Source organism: Pogoniulus pusillus, chromosome 3 (genome assembly GCF_015220805.1).
Source record: "Pogoniulus pusillus isolate bPogPus1 chromosome 3, bPogPus1.pri, whole genome shotgun sequence".
Classification (NCBI taxonomy): Eukaryota; Metazoa; Chordata; class Aves; order Piciformes; family Lybiidae; genus Pogoniulus; species Pogoniulus pusillus.
The window spans coordinates 27,219,450-27,235,869 of NC_087266.1; the positions used below are offsets into that span (position 1 = coordinate 27,219,450).

The 16,420-nt window shown below is 39.4% G+C and overlaps 1 protein-coding gene across 3 annotated transcripts in view; it reads right to left on the minus strand.

Annotated features, from left to right (window-relative positions):
* The window catches only part of DCLK1 (doublecortin like kinase 1), a 265,632-nt gene that overhangs the window by 242,365 nt on the left and 6,847 nt on the right, over window positions 1–16,420 (minus strand). For all 3 annotated transcript variants that reach the window (XM_064173100.1, XM_064173107.1, XM_064173125.1), the window contains exon 3: window positions 8,878–9,224. In XM_064173100.1, coding sequence (XP_064029170.1) covers window positions 8,878–9,224 — 347 coding nt within the window. The remainder of the gene's footprint in view (window positions 1–8,877; window positions 9,225–16,420) is intronic.

Consider the following 16,420-nt stretch of genomic DNA (forward strand, 5'->3'; position numbering starts at 1 on the left):
AAAAGCTTTATCAGTGAAAACAAGGTCAAAATTGGGCTGTCATCATGATTTCCTCAACCATCAGTAATTTTAGGATTATTATGCCAGCATCAATTATGTTTTGTGGTGTTTTAAGAATCTTGGTTCCTATAAACAAATAGGAAGGGGAGGGAGGAAGATTCGGTTCCACAGAAAACCATGGCTGGTTACATAGTATTTATGTAATTTGCCCTCTCTAGATTCATCATTCACAGAATTATTTTCTTTTTACACAACAGCTTGGAAAAAGGTGTTGAAGGGAAAAGCAAGTGGAAAGAAGTAAGTAACCTGAAGCAGCACACAACCTTGGTAACTGCTGAAGCTTGAGTTTCATTTAAAAAAAGTTATCATTCCATTAACTCATTTTTTCAAAAGAGAAATTGCCAAGAATTTGTATCTGTTTGTGCAAAATTTCAAGGCCAAACAATCCACAGGTAGAATTAGACTAAAATGCTTCTTTAAAAAGCAAATATTGGAATTCCAACAAGCTGAATGCAGTATTAACATTTTCCCCCATGATTTAATTTCTTGGGAAAGAAACACATGTGCTACAAAAAACACACTATGAGGGGAAAACATCTTTTTAGCATAATTCCAAGCATCATCAAAAGAAATGACTGCAAAGTTTTAATCCTCTTGTAACAACCAGTTTTAGAAGGAACAGAAACAATCCAGTAATCCAAGATCCATTAGGTTTTTTTACGGTCTTATGACATCACATCACTTCAGAGAAAGGAAATACACACACTGCACTTAGTTATGCCAGTGGAAAAGAAATTACAAACAATAACAACTTCAGACGGCAAAAATAAAGATGACAGTTTGACAACACACACTGTAAAGCCTTCAAACTATTGATCTTATCTTGTTCAGTGAAAGTAACGAAATACAGTATCTTAATAGGACAGGGGAGAACAACAGAATCATGGAATTAACTGGGTTGGAAGAAACCTCCAAGATCATCCAGTTCAACCTACCACCCAGCCCTAGCCAATCAACTAGCCCAGGGCACTAAGTGCCTCATCCAGGCATTTCTTGAACACCTCCAGGGACAGCAACTCCACCATCTCCCTGAGCAGCCCATTCCAATGGCAAATCACTCTCTCTGTCAAGAACTTCCTCCTAACATCCAGCCTATACCTCCCCCAGGCACAACTTGAGACTGTGTCCCTTTGTTCTGTTGCTGGTGGCCTGGGAAAAGAGACTGACCACCACCTGGCTACAACCTTCTTTCAAGTAGTTGTAGACAGCAATGAGGTCACCCCTGAGCCTCCTCTTCTGCAGGCTAAACCCCAGCTCCCTCAGCCTCTCCTCATAGGGTTTGTGTTCCAGGCCCCTCACCAGCTTCGTTACCCTTTTCTGGACACCTTCCAGTATCTCAGCATCTCTCTTGAATTGTGGGGCCCATAACTGGACACAGTACTCAAGGGGTTTAGGATGACTACTACTTGGAAGAATCACAAGAAGCTTCCTCTTTTAACAGAGAACCCAAGAACTAAGTGCTACTTGGCAGCAGAAGCTCTTACCAGTGATTGCAGCTAGGTTTGGGTCACTCAGTTCAAGAGGGACACAGAGCTGTTTCAAAGAGTCCAGTGCAGAGCCACAAAGATGATTAAGGAAATGGAGCATCTCTTATGAGGACAGACTATTTAGGTTGGAGAAGAGGCGAGTGAGGGGTGACCTCATCAGTGTTTATAAATGTGTAAAGGGTGACTGCCAGGAGGATAGAGCAAGGCTCTTCTTAGTGATGCCTGATAACAGGACAGGGGGCAATGGGTACAAGTTGAAGCATAGGGAGCTTCATGTAAACATGAGAAGGAATTTTTTTCACTGTGAGGGTGACAGATCACTGGAACAGGCTGCCAAGGAAGGTTGTGGAGTTTCTCCATCTAGATATATTCAAAACCCGCCTGGACATGTTCCTGTGTGATCTGGTATAGGTGATCCTGCTCTGGCAGTGGGGCTGGACTAGACAATCTTTTGAGGTCCCTTTCAGCCCCTGATACTCTATAATTACCAGTAATCTCATGCCTGTCTCCACCAAATAGTCACACAGTATCTGCAAGTACTTTTCCAAGTCCTTTTCATCAAATAAGAAAAAAACCCACACAGTCACTCCAAATACAACCACACACTTGAGGATGCTTCAGTTTGCTTTTCCTCTAGCCAGCAACACACAAATCAGAGCTTAGCATGATGAGAAGCACTTCTTAGATACATGGTTCATGAAGCAAGGTTCAGATATAGAGGATAAAGGCACTTATTCTAGTAACTGACAGTTCTGAATGACAACACCATCTCCCTTCCACTGAGACTTCCTTCTTCACACACACACAATGATACTCCACGTTTGAAGAACTCTTCTATAAAAGAAAAGAGCCTCTGACTGTGCATAAATTCTCTAAAGGGTAGCTGAATACCCCATAAGACAGTAAGATGAACTTATATTATATTTAAAGTAATACTGATCTGTGGGTTTTCAGATGCATTAAATTAGTAACAGTTTTTGTTTTGCACAGCATGAAAGCCAATCTGAAGGTCACAGAAGAAGGCATCCTCTCTTCTTAAGTTTCAAAGTCAGCCTACAGTTCCTAAGGGATGCCACTTGGCAACCCTGGAAACTCTCATTGTGTGAGAGCTTATAGATACTGAGCAACACAGTTGTCAGTCTCAGCTTGATAGAAACTGACCCTAGACAAATGAATGAACACACTGCTTTCAGTTAGGAATGGGCTTCTGTTCACTCCTCTACAGAACCCTTTATATGAGTAACAATTAAAATTGTTAGTCAATGTCGTAACATGACATCAAAACAGCCTACTCAGTCACAAGAGTTCAAGGACCTATCACAGCTCTTAACACCAGAATAATGCCAACTGCCAGCAAACTTTCTGCTCTAGCATGTCTTTGAATCATATTTTTATGCCGTTTTTGTACTGAAAGTACAGAATTCCACTTATCTCAATAGGAATCACAAGAATCTTCCAAGACCCCCAGACCACATCAGCACTAGTTGAGTCACATTTTTTGTTTGTTTATTTGTTGCTGCTGTTTTTCATTCTGCCATGTCTTCAGGAAGGGGCCTTTTCTCCAGAATTGAGAAAAAAATCCACAGCTTTTAAATACTGCAAAATTACTTGTAAAGCACCAAAAACCAGAAATCATACATCTTCTAGAGAAAGAACAAAGTTTTTGATAAATTACACTGCAGGCAGGAAGGAGGGAAAGTGAGGCACATTAAATGAGAGATTAAATAGATGCTCTTTGTTCTTGAAAAGTGTCTCTCAAAGTTACATAACATGATAATCAGCCAGCATTTCCCAAAAAGGGCCCAAAACTTCATGTCTAAACTTGAGTAGCACAGGTGTTTTCTGTGAGGTATGGCTGCCTAGTATCCACATTAGAAGGAAGAAATAGCTTGTACAGTGAAAGCAAAATGGGTTTCGGGTCCCCAGGTGGTAGTGCAATATTGGAACTATCACCTCAGAAACATAAGCACAAGTTTCTCTAGTTGTTCTTTCTCAGTTAAAATGGTGTGTGAGCTGCAGAAGCCATTTTACTTAATGCCTGCTCACAGTTGGTCAGTGTCTGCCCAGCCACTCGTCAGAGAATTCACCATGGTTCCCTGGTCAATTAACACCACCCCTGTTTGCCTGTGGCTGGCAGGGAGCTTCGAAGCCTTCAAGAAGAGAGACATTAAAGTTATTGCACTCAAGAGAGGTCCTACAGAAAATAAAATAGCACTTAATGTCCACATTTTTCAAAACCAGTAATGAATTTAAGTTGTGTGCATCTCAAGTGAATTCTGCCTACCACCGAAGAATAAAAAGAACATGAAGTCAGTCAACTCTTAAGAGTCAATATACCTTCGATATTAACAATGGACCAGATTGCAAACACCAATGTGACTTAAAATAACAGAGCATACCCAAAACAAGTCATTTGCTACACATCAATCTTCTTTTGTTTACCATCAGTTTTGTCAAACTGGTAGTATAACATATACCACACAAATATGAAGTAGAGAATGTCTTTCTTTGTGAATGATACTTACCTTGCTTTATTTATGTAGGCTTTTCTGTATCAAGGACAATCCAGGTCTAGAAAAAGACACTTGTGAAAGGGTAGATTTGACCAAGAATTTACTGTACTATCAAATATTTTCCACTTGTTAGAAACATACAACAAAAAAGCACTCGCTCAGTTCTTTCATTTTCTTGAAGGCCACTTCCTTAAAACAGTAGCAGTAATTCCTTATTAAAAACTAAGACACTAGCTGTCTTCACAAAGATGTCCGCAGGAACTTCTTTTGTATCATAGGATACTGCCTTAAGAGTAAGGTTCCAATGTAAAACAAAAACATTGCACTTAATGAACAAGCTTTCCAGGACTTTGATGTCCCCTTTCCTTGAAGGCACAACTTTTAAGTAACTATATAATGGCTTAAAATAAGGTTATTGAGGGACATGCTCTGCCTCTCACACACTCTAAAGGTATGCATTTAAGTAAGAGTAGCTGTATTTCAGATTTGTAGAGGCAAATTAATTTGTAATAACATTTATTTATTAAAATTGAAAAAAAAAAAACCACAAACACCAAACAACAGTCACTTTTATTCTGGTATCTCTGCCACTGACAATTTACCTGTCTGGAGCCAAATTAACAGTATAAATGCAAAAACTGAAAAATAATATACATTACTGAATCTTGTTAAGCTAAATAAACCACATGCTCAAATTAGCAGGTCCCATTATAAAAATCACATTTGTTCCACAAAAAGCAACTGGAGGACTTACAGGGTAATAGAGCACTTCTGTCCAAAATTTAGTCTTTATCTAAGCATGCAAATGCCCTGAACAAATAGCACACAATGCTCCTAAAAATGGCATTTTCATAGTTTTGCTCCTGTGTGACCTCCATTTTAGCCACGTGCACCAATTAAACAGAAACCAGAGAACTGAGCTTACCACACAGCAATCAGGCCTTATCTTCTCAAGCAGCTGGTAGCCTTTATGTTTGCATTGTGTGTCCACATACTGCCTTTACAAAACCATACTTAGTACACAAACTAAATATGACACCTTCTGTTAAGAGATATTTAAAACCCAAACTGCAATGGTGCACCTACAGTAAAGCAAGATGTAAGAAAACAAGCTAAGAGAAAATGTTCTTTCTCTGCACAAATGCATGACAGCATTAAGGGTCCACACTAACAATACCTTTCCATGAACTTAACATTTTAATTTAAAAAATAAATAGTAATAATAGTAAGATCATGTCTTCAGGATTCGTATTCCTACAGGCATCCATTAAACCTACTCATCCTGTTTTTAATTTCCTTAGCAAAGCTGGCAAGGAAATTACTTCAAGACCTCCACCTGGAAAGGTTTTAATTTTGGCCTGAGCTCGTTAAACAGTTTAACACTTCTGAGAGTCCCACTATTTTTTTTCAAATCAATCTGTATCTCACAGGGAAAGGATTCCTTTTCTGCCTCTCAAGTATAAACACCATCAGTTCCTTGTACCAGGAGAAAAAACAAGTATACCCATAAAAATATACTGTTCCATAGATGAAAGAAACCTGTTTGGCTTTGAGGAGTCGTCAATAATTGAATTGTGAAAGCATATTAAACCAAGACCAAATCAGGGTCTGTTTTATCAGGCATTGTTTTCTCAGGTTCTTTTGCAGTTTTACTTTGTAAGGGTTTTCCCTGGAATTCTAAAGAACACCCACAAAACAACACATGCACCAAAAAAACCCTGAACTTTACAAAACCAAAAAGGAATTTTGAGGATGGAGGAAGGAAATCGATGTCATGGAAGAGCTTTCCTTAAGTCCAAACACTACCTTTATCAGCAAAATACACTCTTTACATTGTCACTTAAAAGAAATTTGAATTATGGTCTATAAAATTAAGTGAATGCAATATATAATCAAGTATTTTAGAAATACAAATCAAAACATCAGAACTAACCAAGCCGCTGGAGGGAGAACATTAAAGCTCAAATTTTCGATGTGTAGTGTCAGCAGGGAACAATCACCTAACGCAGATGCGCAGCTAAGATTCTTGACTTCCACTTTATTTTCATTGGCCTGAGGCATCTAATGATAGCACTCAACAAACAGCATCCATGTCTCATTGTCCAACTGTACTAACAACATATGGGACTCAAGTCAATTTTTGCCATGGATAGGGAATTCCAGTCTTTGCCTCATCAAATAATAGATAAGAGATGACTGTACAGAAAGCCTTTCTCCAAGTTACACTCCCAAAGAATAATCCTAAGAGAGCTTTATTCTCAGTAAATTACTTTTCTTGGCTCAGAGCTTTAAGATTTTATTGCATTTTAAGTTAGTGATGAAAGATTTAATCATGGATTTGTTAGATTTAGCCACTGAACACAGGCTTCTCCAGAACATTTGAAGCTTCAGCAGGAGTTGCAGTAGAAGTTCCCAACTGGAAAAATTTTGGATTTACCATGGATTTCCTCCCAGTAATCATTCACAGCTTGAATTAGCAATAAAGAAATTCATCATTGTGCCCCTAACACCATCTGGGCGATCAGGCTTTTGGCAGAGAAAAATGGAGCAGCAATTGCCTAGCAGCACAGGAAATCAATGACTTCCCTGAGCAGGGGTGAGCAACAGGCTGCTCCTGCTGAGCACGGGATCATTCATTTCCCTTCCTGACAGCAAATCTGCTTTGTACATGCAGTGAGCAAAGTCTCCATTACACTGGCAGGACACACACGCTTCCCCCCAGACCCTGTCCTTACCAGTAGGATTAGGCAGCAAGCTACACAATTTCAACTGTGTAATCAAAGAGGGAGGGACTGTGGAGATACCACTCTCCTGGGAGAGCCTTTAGGTTTCAGGCTACAAGGTAGGTAATAAATATCTCAGTACAACACTGATCTCAACTCATCTCAGATCCCAGGACTTGGCAACTTTAACAACATTAGGGCCAAGAATGCATGGTCTTCACTTTCTGCACAGTAGTAGAGTAGTACTATTTGCATCTAGCAATTACAGCTTTAAAACAGCTGTAAAGGTCTAATTTTTTATTTTAAGCACAACCATTAAAGGGGAGTTCAGAATATTTAAAAAAACACAAACACCAAATAAACAGAGTACATTATCCAGGAGTCAACCAGCCACACTGGCATCCTTCCAGGTTGCACTTCTTAACAGCCGAAGCACAGTTTTATTTACATATACAACACAAACCAGACATGCTTCCTTTTTTATTGAGAGGATCTACAGGGACTGGAACAGTCAACATCTTCTGTCAAAGTCACAACAGAGACCACCGCTGATCTCTGCAGCTTTAAAATCCCAACTTGTTCTTCAGATTTACTAACCTTAGTGCTCCCTGGAGCATGAGGCAAGGGAAGGACAGGAGTTGAGGGCTTCCCCAGGCAGACACTTTACCTTTGCTGTAGGCAAAAAGAACTTCGCATCCACGTTTTTGCTCCAGGTCACAGTTTCCAACAAAGTCACAGTAATGGGATCACTACGGACATGCATGCAGTTACCAAGGGCCTGTAACTGGTGGCAGAGGTTGCTAATACAAAACAGCAGATGGAAGGAACTTCTGGACAAGACAGAATAGCTTTGATTTGAACCAGAGCTCCAAATAAGCAGCTTGTCCATTAACCAGCCCTCGAGATCAGAAGGTACCACTGAAGATGCTTCCAGAGCTATACCTGCATATTAACCCCAGTAACTGCAGATATGTTATCATCACTCAATCTAGCTAACTACATTTACCTGTTATCAAGCATATATTGCAGCCTCTCCTGATAGCTACACTGTTAGCTGTGCATCTGTGAATTACCAAGCACAGAATCTGTAAAACACAGCCATGCTACAGCAGAAGCAGCTTGGTCTCTAGCATCTTCTAGCTTCTCAGGGAGACTGCACACTCGTCTTTCTACCCACACTTTACACCTCAGTTTAATAAGTTACATCTGTAAACGAAAGTATCTGCTTTATTTCTCTAGAGTCACCATTGCTCTAAATCAATTCAGGTCGAGCCAAAATTAGTCTTGTCCTTCACCAGGTTAACAGCTTCTCCAGTTTTGCTATAATTAATTCATTTTTTTGTAATTTATCTACAGACATGTAAGACCAAAAGAGAAGTAGGATTACTCAGTAATATTTTTTCTTGTCTTTCCATCCTCAGGTTCAATAAGAAGCCTCTTAAACTCTACTGCAATCTCCTAAGTCAGCAAAAATTAAAAAAGGACATTGCATGAAAGTAATTAATAGAAGACGCAGTATGTAATCTATGAGAGTACCCTCAATAAATGTGGTCATCACACATAACCCTACCTGTTTTCTTGCAAAAGAGAAAAAGCTCACTCATTTTCTAAGCTTGCACCTTCTTCATAGTCCACTCTAGCTGCAGCAAGATTCATCATTTGGTCACTCTGGACAACAGTAGTTGTCCAATCATGGTTGAATATGTCCTTGCTGCTGCTCTTACAGTTTATGGAAAGGCAAGGACAATGACTCATAAAACTGCTGTAAGAAAAAGCTGAAACAAGTTAACAGAATGAGCTTCTTTAAAATTACATCCTTCATCCCACACTTCCGGTGCACAGGGCCAAAACCACATCACACTTTCGACTGACAGATTTAGAGCTATTACTTATAACAAATGGCAAACCCATCACTGAAGCCAAGTAATGCTTCATGATGTGTTCCTGACCTGCTAACAGATATCAAGTACACTATAAACAGTGGAAGGCCTATTTCTGTGTTCTGAAATATTTTTTTTATTAAAGCACTCTTGCTTTCCTCTTGGACAAGGATATTTTCTTCATGCTAGGAATAATAATCATGAAAACTCTTACCTGTTTTCCATCCAATGTGTATAACCGTTTAACCACTCCTGAATCCAGCTTGATGGCATCAGTTATATCAGTAAGAACTTGTTCAAATGAATGTGCTGTCTTCTTGTTGAGCAGAATCCGGACTGCTTTCCGTGGTTTCACTCCACTCCTGATGATAGTGACTAGTTTAGGCCTAATGAAATCCTTATTTTCTTTTGCATCTGGAGTGCCTCCTTTAGCAGTGGCAAGAGACGGCACTGAACGAGAAGTAGAAGTGGTTTTGACATTCACTGACCAGTTTGGGTTTACATTCTTCGTGTACTCCAGTTTCTTGAAGGGTTCTATGGAACCACATACATAGCTTTCCCCTGTGGAAACAAAAGCACCAGACCTACATGTCAGGCTGAAGGAGAAGGGAGAAAAAACAAAAACCAAAAACACACACAGAAAGGAAAGCCCCAGAAAAATACCAAATCAAATCCTTCTCAAATTATTAAACATTATTCTTATCATTCTTGATCTACAGTGCATAAAGCACCGATCTCTTCCCTTCTAGAATGCTACAGAATATAAAATGCCTGTTAAAGATCACTCATCAGCTAACTATTCAGAAAATATTGTCAGAACATCCTTGAAAGCAACTGTTCTTTTCAGAAAACGCCATCTGCATGGGAATGACTGCTGTCAGTAGATAGTGTTCATATCTCATCAGCTGCCTGGACCTAGCCCATTATCACAGTAGTCCCCCAGTGTCCATGCTTACATGACCTGCTCCTAAGAAACCAGCAGGCCCTCAACACTACAGACAAACTAATTTAAAGCATTATCAAAAAAATATAGGTTACAAATAATTTTCTATGAAAGGTGGATAAATGTGTCATAACAGATTTGTTAGCATTTCATTATTTAAAGCTCTAAGCAGCATAAGCCCTGGATACAGGTAAGAAATCTTACAGTACTACTGATGTAATACATAGTATTGGAGGAAAGGAAGGAAATGAGTAGTAGAGTTCTCACAACATATTTTTTCAAGAAAAAAGTGGATTATAGCTTTTTATTTCTATTACAACTCTGACTGGGTGAGTTGGCACAGCTCAGTGAGCTAACTGGACACAATGAAGACAATATTAAATTTTGCAGCAACAAGCTGATCCAGTTCATTCTCTGGATGAAAAAAAAACAACAACAAAACAATACTAGGTCCACTAAGACTGCACCTTCTGGCAACTGCAGTTAAATTACATGACAAATAATGCAAAATCCTATCCTGAACAGTACTACAAAAACATCTCAGACGTTTTATCTCTCAGTTCAGTAGTTCAGCGTATGCTAATAGCACAGGCAGCTTCACACTAGCAGTTTAGCCCAAGGTATTACAATAAAAGAACAAAATTCAATGATGTACCTCCTATGCCAAAAAGCACATAATCAGATTTTCCTAATGACCCCTACCCTAAGGAAATGGGAGTCACAGTTCAATTATTAAAAATAAGCATTTAAATTTTATTTCTGGACAGAAATGTTAAGGATTCAGGGCACCCAACCCAATCCCAGCACACAAGGAATGCTAGCAGACACTGAGTTATCACATTTAGAAGTGGGGGAGGTTAGAATTCACCAGGACATGAGGCACCGGATCAGCAGGGGTTCAAATCCATTGGTATGATGTTCCAAAGATGAGACAGTTACACTATGTACAATGATTATCAGTAGGACAATGGAGTACTCCAGAAGAAGACAATGAAGTCAGAGCAACATGTGAAGATCTACTGATGAGCAGAAAAGATAAATGCAATGACAGAATAAACTTATTTTTAGAAAAAAACACCAAAACCAAACAGCACTCTTTTTAGGATGTCAGGCAGTGATAGCACTAGGGAGAATGGAACAAAGCTAGAAATGGGTAGATTCAGACTGGATGTTAGAAAGAAGTTCTTCACCACGAGGGTGGTGAGACCCTGGAACATGTTGCCCAGGGACGTGGTGGAAGCCCCATCCCTGAAGGTGTTTAAGGCCAGGGTGGATGAGGCTCTAGACAGCCTGATCTAGCATGAGGTGTCCCTGCCCATGGCAGGAGTTGGAACTAGATGATCCTAGTGGTCCCTTCCAACCCTGACTGATTCTGTGATTCTTTTAAAGCAGAACAAAATACACAGTGGGAAACTAATTAAGGCATTCCATTGCTTAGTAGTCATCATTCAAATTCAAGTTAAGTGCAAATTCAATATTAAGAAAAGATTCTAAGATGGAATTCTTGCACAACCTTAAAAGTGACAAAGGTAAGCTCCACCTTTTATCCATTGTAGCTATATAAAGAAAACAAGTACCTCTTCCATAATGACGCTATTTAAGATTGCTTATAGTTTAAGCAAAGTGCTGGCACTTATAAACCTTCAGGGATGTTAGCCAGGAACTACAGTTCCTATTCACAGTGGTCTCAAGGGCAGATCTGTAAGAAAAACTAAATGGACAAAACTCCTGTATCATAAAAGTACCTTATATCTGATCTTAAGATCAGTAAATCCTGTTTTATCATAACATTCAGCAAATTTTAAGTACTCAAACAGAAGCTTAAATTCCCTGACAGCAGCCACAAATGTCAATGTCTAGCCTAATCCTTCTTAGCATGCACAATGCTTGCATGCAGAGAAAATGTCAAAGAAAAGGACAATAAGCCTGTAGATTTTCATATTCTTCTTTTTCAGTTATGTAAAGAAGAATGCAAAGAAGTTTTACAAGGGGCATGGCTCACCTTCTGCCTTAATTATTGCTTCCTCACCAAGACTATTACCTAATGACACCATTTGTTTTTTTTCCTTTCCTTCTTTGGTAACCTCTGGCTACAGCTGCCTTGCAGACAATAGCTTCACATCCACGACTTGTACCTGAAGAGCCGAAGAAGCTGTGATGTGCAGACAGGCAATACCAGCAGCAAGTTTCTTTTCCCAGCTCCAAAGCACCAGGAAAATACACCTCCACAGGATAAAATCACTATACACCATCAGCACTGGGTGTAGGCCTAAGCACAAACACAATCCACAAACATCACCTGTGACTAAATGGCAGATGGAGAAAGAAGGTAACGTTCTCCACACACTAGATTTGCAATAGTATGGATGTTGAAGGAAGCTTTGGAGATGCTGGATGAAACAAAAGCGTAGAAAAGACAGCCCAATTAAAATGTCTATTTGACTGCAGCTTCTCAAGAGAGAGGAGTGAACACTTCACAGTGCAATCAGCTGCCACTAATGAAATTTTGACTCTTGATTACAGATCAATAGCCAGCAGAAAAAGGGGGACACTCAGCTGTTTGAGGATATCTGACATCTAGGAAAAAAGTCATTATAAAATGTAGAAAGCATTCCTTTCCTGACAGCACTCCTCTCTCTTCACAGCAACAGTGCAAATGAAGCACACACCACTTTAATCCTTAACAATAAAGGAAGAAAAAAAAACAGTAAAATACATAATCCTTGTTTGCCAGTTCTGAACCAGTAATCCTACAATTTAAGTTGTGCAAGTGCTCAACACTTCAGGAAATTCCATGTGGAACAACTGAAACAAATCTTAGCCTTGAGAAGCTAATCTTGTAAACGAACGGATCCCAAAAACATGGTTAATGCTTTAGGAGGTTAAATATATATACAAAAAAATAAAAACCTGCTACCTGAAGTTACACACCTGTTCAAATTCATTGCACTTGAGCTACTAGAGCCACATAACACTGAAGGGACGCTCTCACAAGACAGGACAAAGTTTCATTACCTGCTTTATGTACTAAAAATACAATTCAAAAATATCCCCGTACAGATCACCTGCCAGGGAAATACTGAATCACTTCCTGTAAGTGGTGGTGATTTCCTGATGGAAGTGTTGATTCCCTCTTTGGCATACTGGTATTAACAGTTAGTTAATTTCCTTCAGTTTGCCAATGTTCTCACTACAAGGCATTGTCTCTTAAAAAGGATTATTTGCATTACTTTTCTGAGCTAAAGGCAACTTGGCCTAAAATGACTTCATAAGGAAGCCAGCTGGTCTTAGGTGAAAACCCTGGAGAAAGAATACAGAATGCTTGAGAACAGAGAATCTGTTTGACTCCTGCCAGCAGACAGGGAACAACCAACCCCTCTTTGTGGGGGCAGCATGACTGCAATTTATTGAAAACAGCATTGATTCCTTGTAACAAGAGTATGTACTACAAAAGAAAAGTTAATCCACAAGACCAACAGAGGTGAAGGAACCACAGTACTTGCACACTTCGGTGGTGTCAATGTTCAGTGTTCACTGAGGTCCATTTCCCCAAAGGTTGGGATGAAAAACACATTAGGAAAACAGGGAAGGGATTGGCAACCACAGAACTCTGTGCTGCAGGCACACCTGCCCTTTTTCACTTCCACCCTTTTGTTTTGTACATTAAAAGGCAGAAGAGCAGTCTCTCAGGACAAAGGACAAGGGAACTAACTCTCCCTCAAACAGAGCAGATTGCAAAAGGCAGATGACCTGAACCAGATAAGTTACTACCTGATAGTTCCCAAATGTGTTCTTTAATAGAGCAATAACCTACTTAAACTACATTATGCTGTCTTGACTTTCTGCAGTGTCTGAAAAAATGCAACAGTGCAAAAGAGATGGAGCATCTGTAGGAAATAAACCTGATCCATCCAGGTTCACCTACAAATTGGATGCTTCAGAAACTTCAAACCAGATCTCCTCAGATCTCTTAAAGGACTTCTTTCGTATTACATTCATTCTGCTCAGCTCAGATAAAAAAAAAAAATCTCTTTTCTCCTCATCAAAAGACAAGTGAAAGAATAAAGACTACTTCCTGTCTCTCCACAAACGTTCAGTCTTGCTACCAGCAAGATAGCAATTGTACATACTTTAAAAAAAAATAACAGGAAAGCATCCAAAACAAGAAACTATGGGACCTTCTGAGAAGCTGCTAGGGAAGACACAACGTGAATCAACTGGCTAATGGATAAAAATCTCTCAAATACATTAAATAATCAAATAAACAGTGCCAGATCAACCCTCTACCATTTCATGCAACAGGATTATTCAGCTGCTTGTTTACTAAATATAAGGATTCCAGGCATTTCTGTCACAGGATCCAGTCCAAGTTTCACTAACTGATACTCCTGGATCAAGTCCATGGTAAATACCCAAAGTAAATTCAACCTCATAAACAATTGTCCACAAAAATTCAGCACTACAAATATTTAAACTGATATTTTATTATTATTTTGATAGCATATTATATATGCATATGAACCTTTCTAACCTATCAATTCCCAGCTGCTGCAGTAGGCATAACTTAGAAAGAAGACCACTGGCCCCAGAGAAGCCAGCTGTGTTCATGGAAGCCTCATCTCTGGAGGTCTTTATGGCCAGGCTGGATGGAGCTCTGAGCAACCTGATCTCGTGTGAAGTGTCCCTGCTCGTGGCAGGGGACTTGGAACTGGACAATCTTTGAGGTCCCTTCCAGCCTTGACAGTTCTGTGATTCAGTGTTTCAAAGACCATGTCAATCAGTTTCTACAGTCTGGTCTGGGTGGACTTCTTGCCAGGATCACTGGAGCAGGTGGCAGAAATAAGGAGACAGAAGCAGTAGCTGGCAGGAGAGGAAAAAGCTGAGGAACGAGGTGACAGTGGGAATAGCAAGACCCACATATGAAAAAGGTTGGAACTCCATCATGCCCCATCACTTCTAGAATGGAAAGGGTTGGACTTGATGATCTGTGAGGTCTTTTCCCACCTTGTTGATACTGTGAAACAGTGCCTTTCCAACCCTCCACTGACAGGCAGCTTCTCTCCTGTAATAAACTGAGGGCCTCCACTTGCAAAGACCTTTAGTCCCTGTGTGACTCACCATCTCCTCTGCCACTGCAATGAGTGTCACAACTCCCAGGACTTAGCAGCTAGTTACAGCCATTACCAGATTTTTAAACAGATAGTAAATTTCTGTTCTTTCCAACTGCTTCTTCAATGAGGATTGCCCCTCAAAGATAATACCCGATGGACTTTTTCCTTTGTATTTCAGATGTTTCTTTGAAACATTTTTTTTCCATCAGAAAATATGCACACATTCACACAGGTCTTTACAACACTTTGATAGTGCACTCAATACTGGCAACACAGCAATATTGTTTCCTAGTGGTCTCTTAGCCTTGTGGTTTGGGGGTTTGGGTTTATCTTTGCCAGTTCTCTGCTGCAGGGTTCATCTTTTGTGGTAGGTTTTTACGGAAACCTAAAACAATTGATTCTGGTTCATACCCAAGACTCTAAGGTAGTATTATAATAAAAATTAATGAGAAAGAAATGCAGTTCTAGCTATGAATTGATTATGTGGTCTTTGTTCTACATAGCAGGACTCCAAGAGTAAAAGCTGTAAATACCCTTTGTTTCAGAGTTATCCTGCTCTTCTGGTCTTTACTGTTCTTGTTACACTGCTCAATGGTCATCTGGGCCTTGAGGATCATTAATTCACCTCTGCCTTCAGCTTTGAAGATGACACATTTTTAGAAATACAAAAGGCATTTAGTCCTTTCCTGAGACCTTGTTTACAGATAGTTTAACCTTAAGAGCAACTTCACCTTTACTTTTAATACATGTTCTGATTACATGTAATACCTAGGGAATAATGTCCCATTTGGAAACTGTTCTTTAAAGACAAAAAGGTCCTGAACTTTAGGTGTGACAAAAAGATGGTGACCTGAGTCTAATGCATTGCTTCCTTCATCCAAAGCAACAGAAGTTAGTGTGAAACTTTTTACAACAGTACACATCCTTTGTCATCAAATTCCAACAAATGTCATATACCACATCTTAAAAAAAAAAAAACCAACCAAAAAACCCAGAAAACAAAAACACCCAAAAGACCAAACATACAAACCCACACCAAACTAGGGATGCCATTAGTTTCAAATGAAAGGAAGATGTGTTCACATACCTCAAAATAAGCTACAGCACCAGCGTATGGCCACACCAGATATGAATTATATGCAGCACCAAACTTAATCCCTTTCCTTTGGAACCACCTTTCATGCAGTTCTATGCATTTAGCTCTGAGATGAAAAAAGGTGGCTGCTGTCTTGCTTCCCACAAGTTGCTTCTTCACCCTCACATACCATATCGGAAGCAAAGAGTCCAGTAACTTCCTCATAAAGGCAGGTTAAAAAAAAATCACCAAATCAAGGCTTTACTCATTAACTTTCAACACAATCACTATGATCAATGCCTTCCCTACCAAAAAAAAAAAAAAAATTCATCTAAATGTGTAAGAGTTTAGTTAAATGAATGCATACAGTAAGGGAACAAAGCAATGCTTTGTATTTCAGTAGTTTGAGCACAAATGTCATTTGGCAAGAGGCAAAAATCAAGTGATTTTCCAGCTATTTAAACACAAAGCACAGCTCCAAGCTAATTAATGTTGTACCAGACCAGCCAAACTCCAATAAATTTGTCCAGTAAAGAGTGGAAGGAGCTTACATAAAAACCACCACTGAGCTAATAATATATGAATCTGTACTCTACAGTGAAACACTACGAGGGAAACAGAAAAAAAA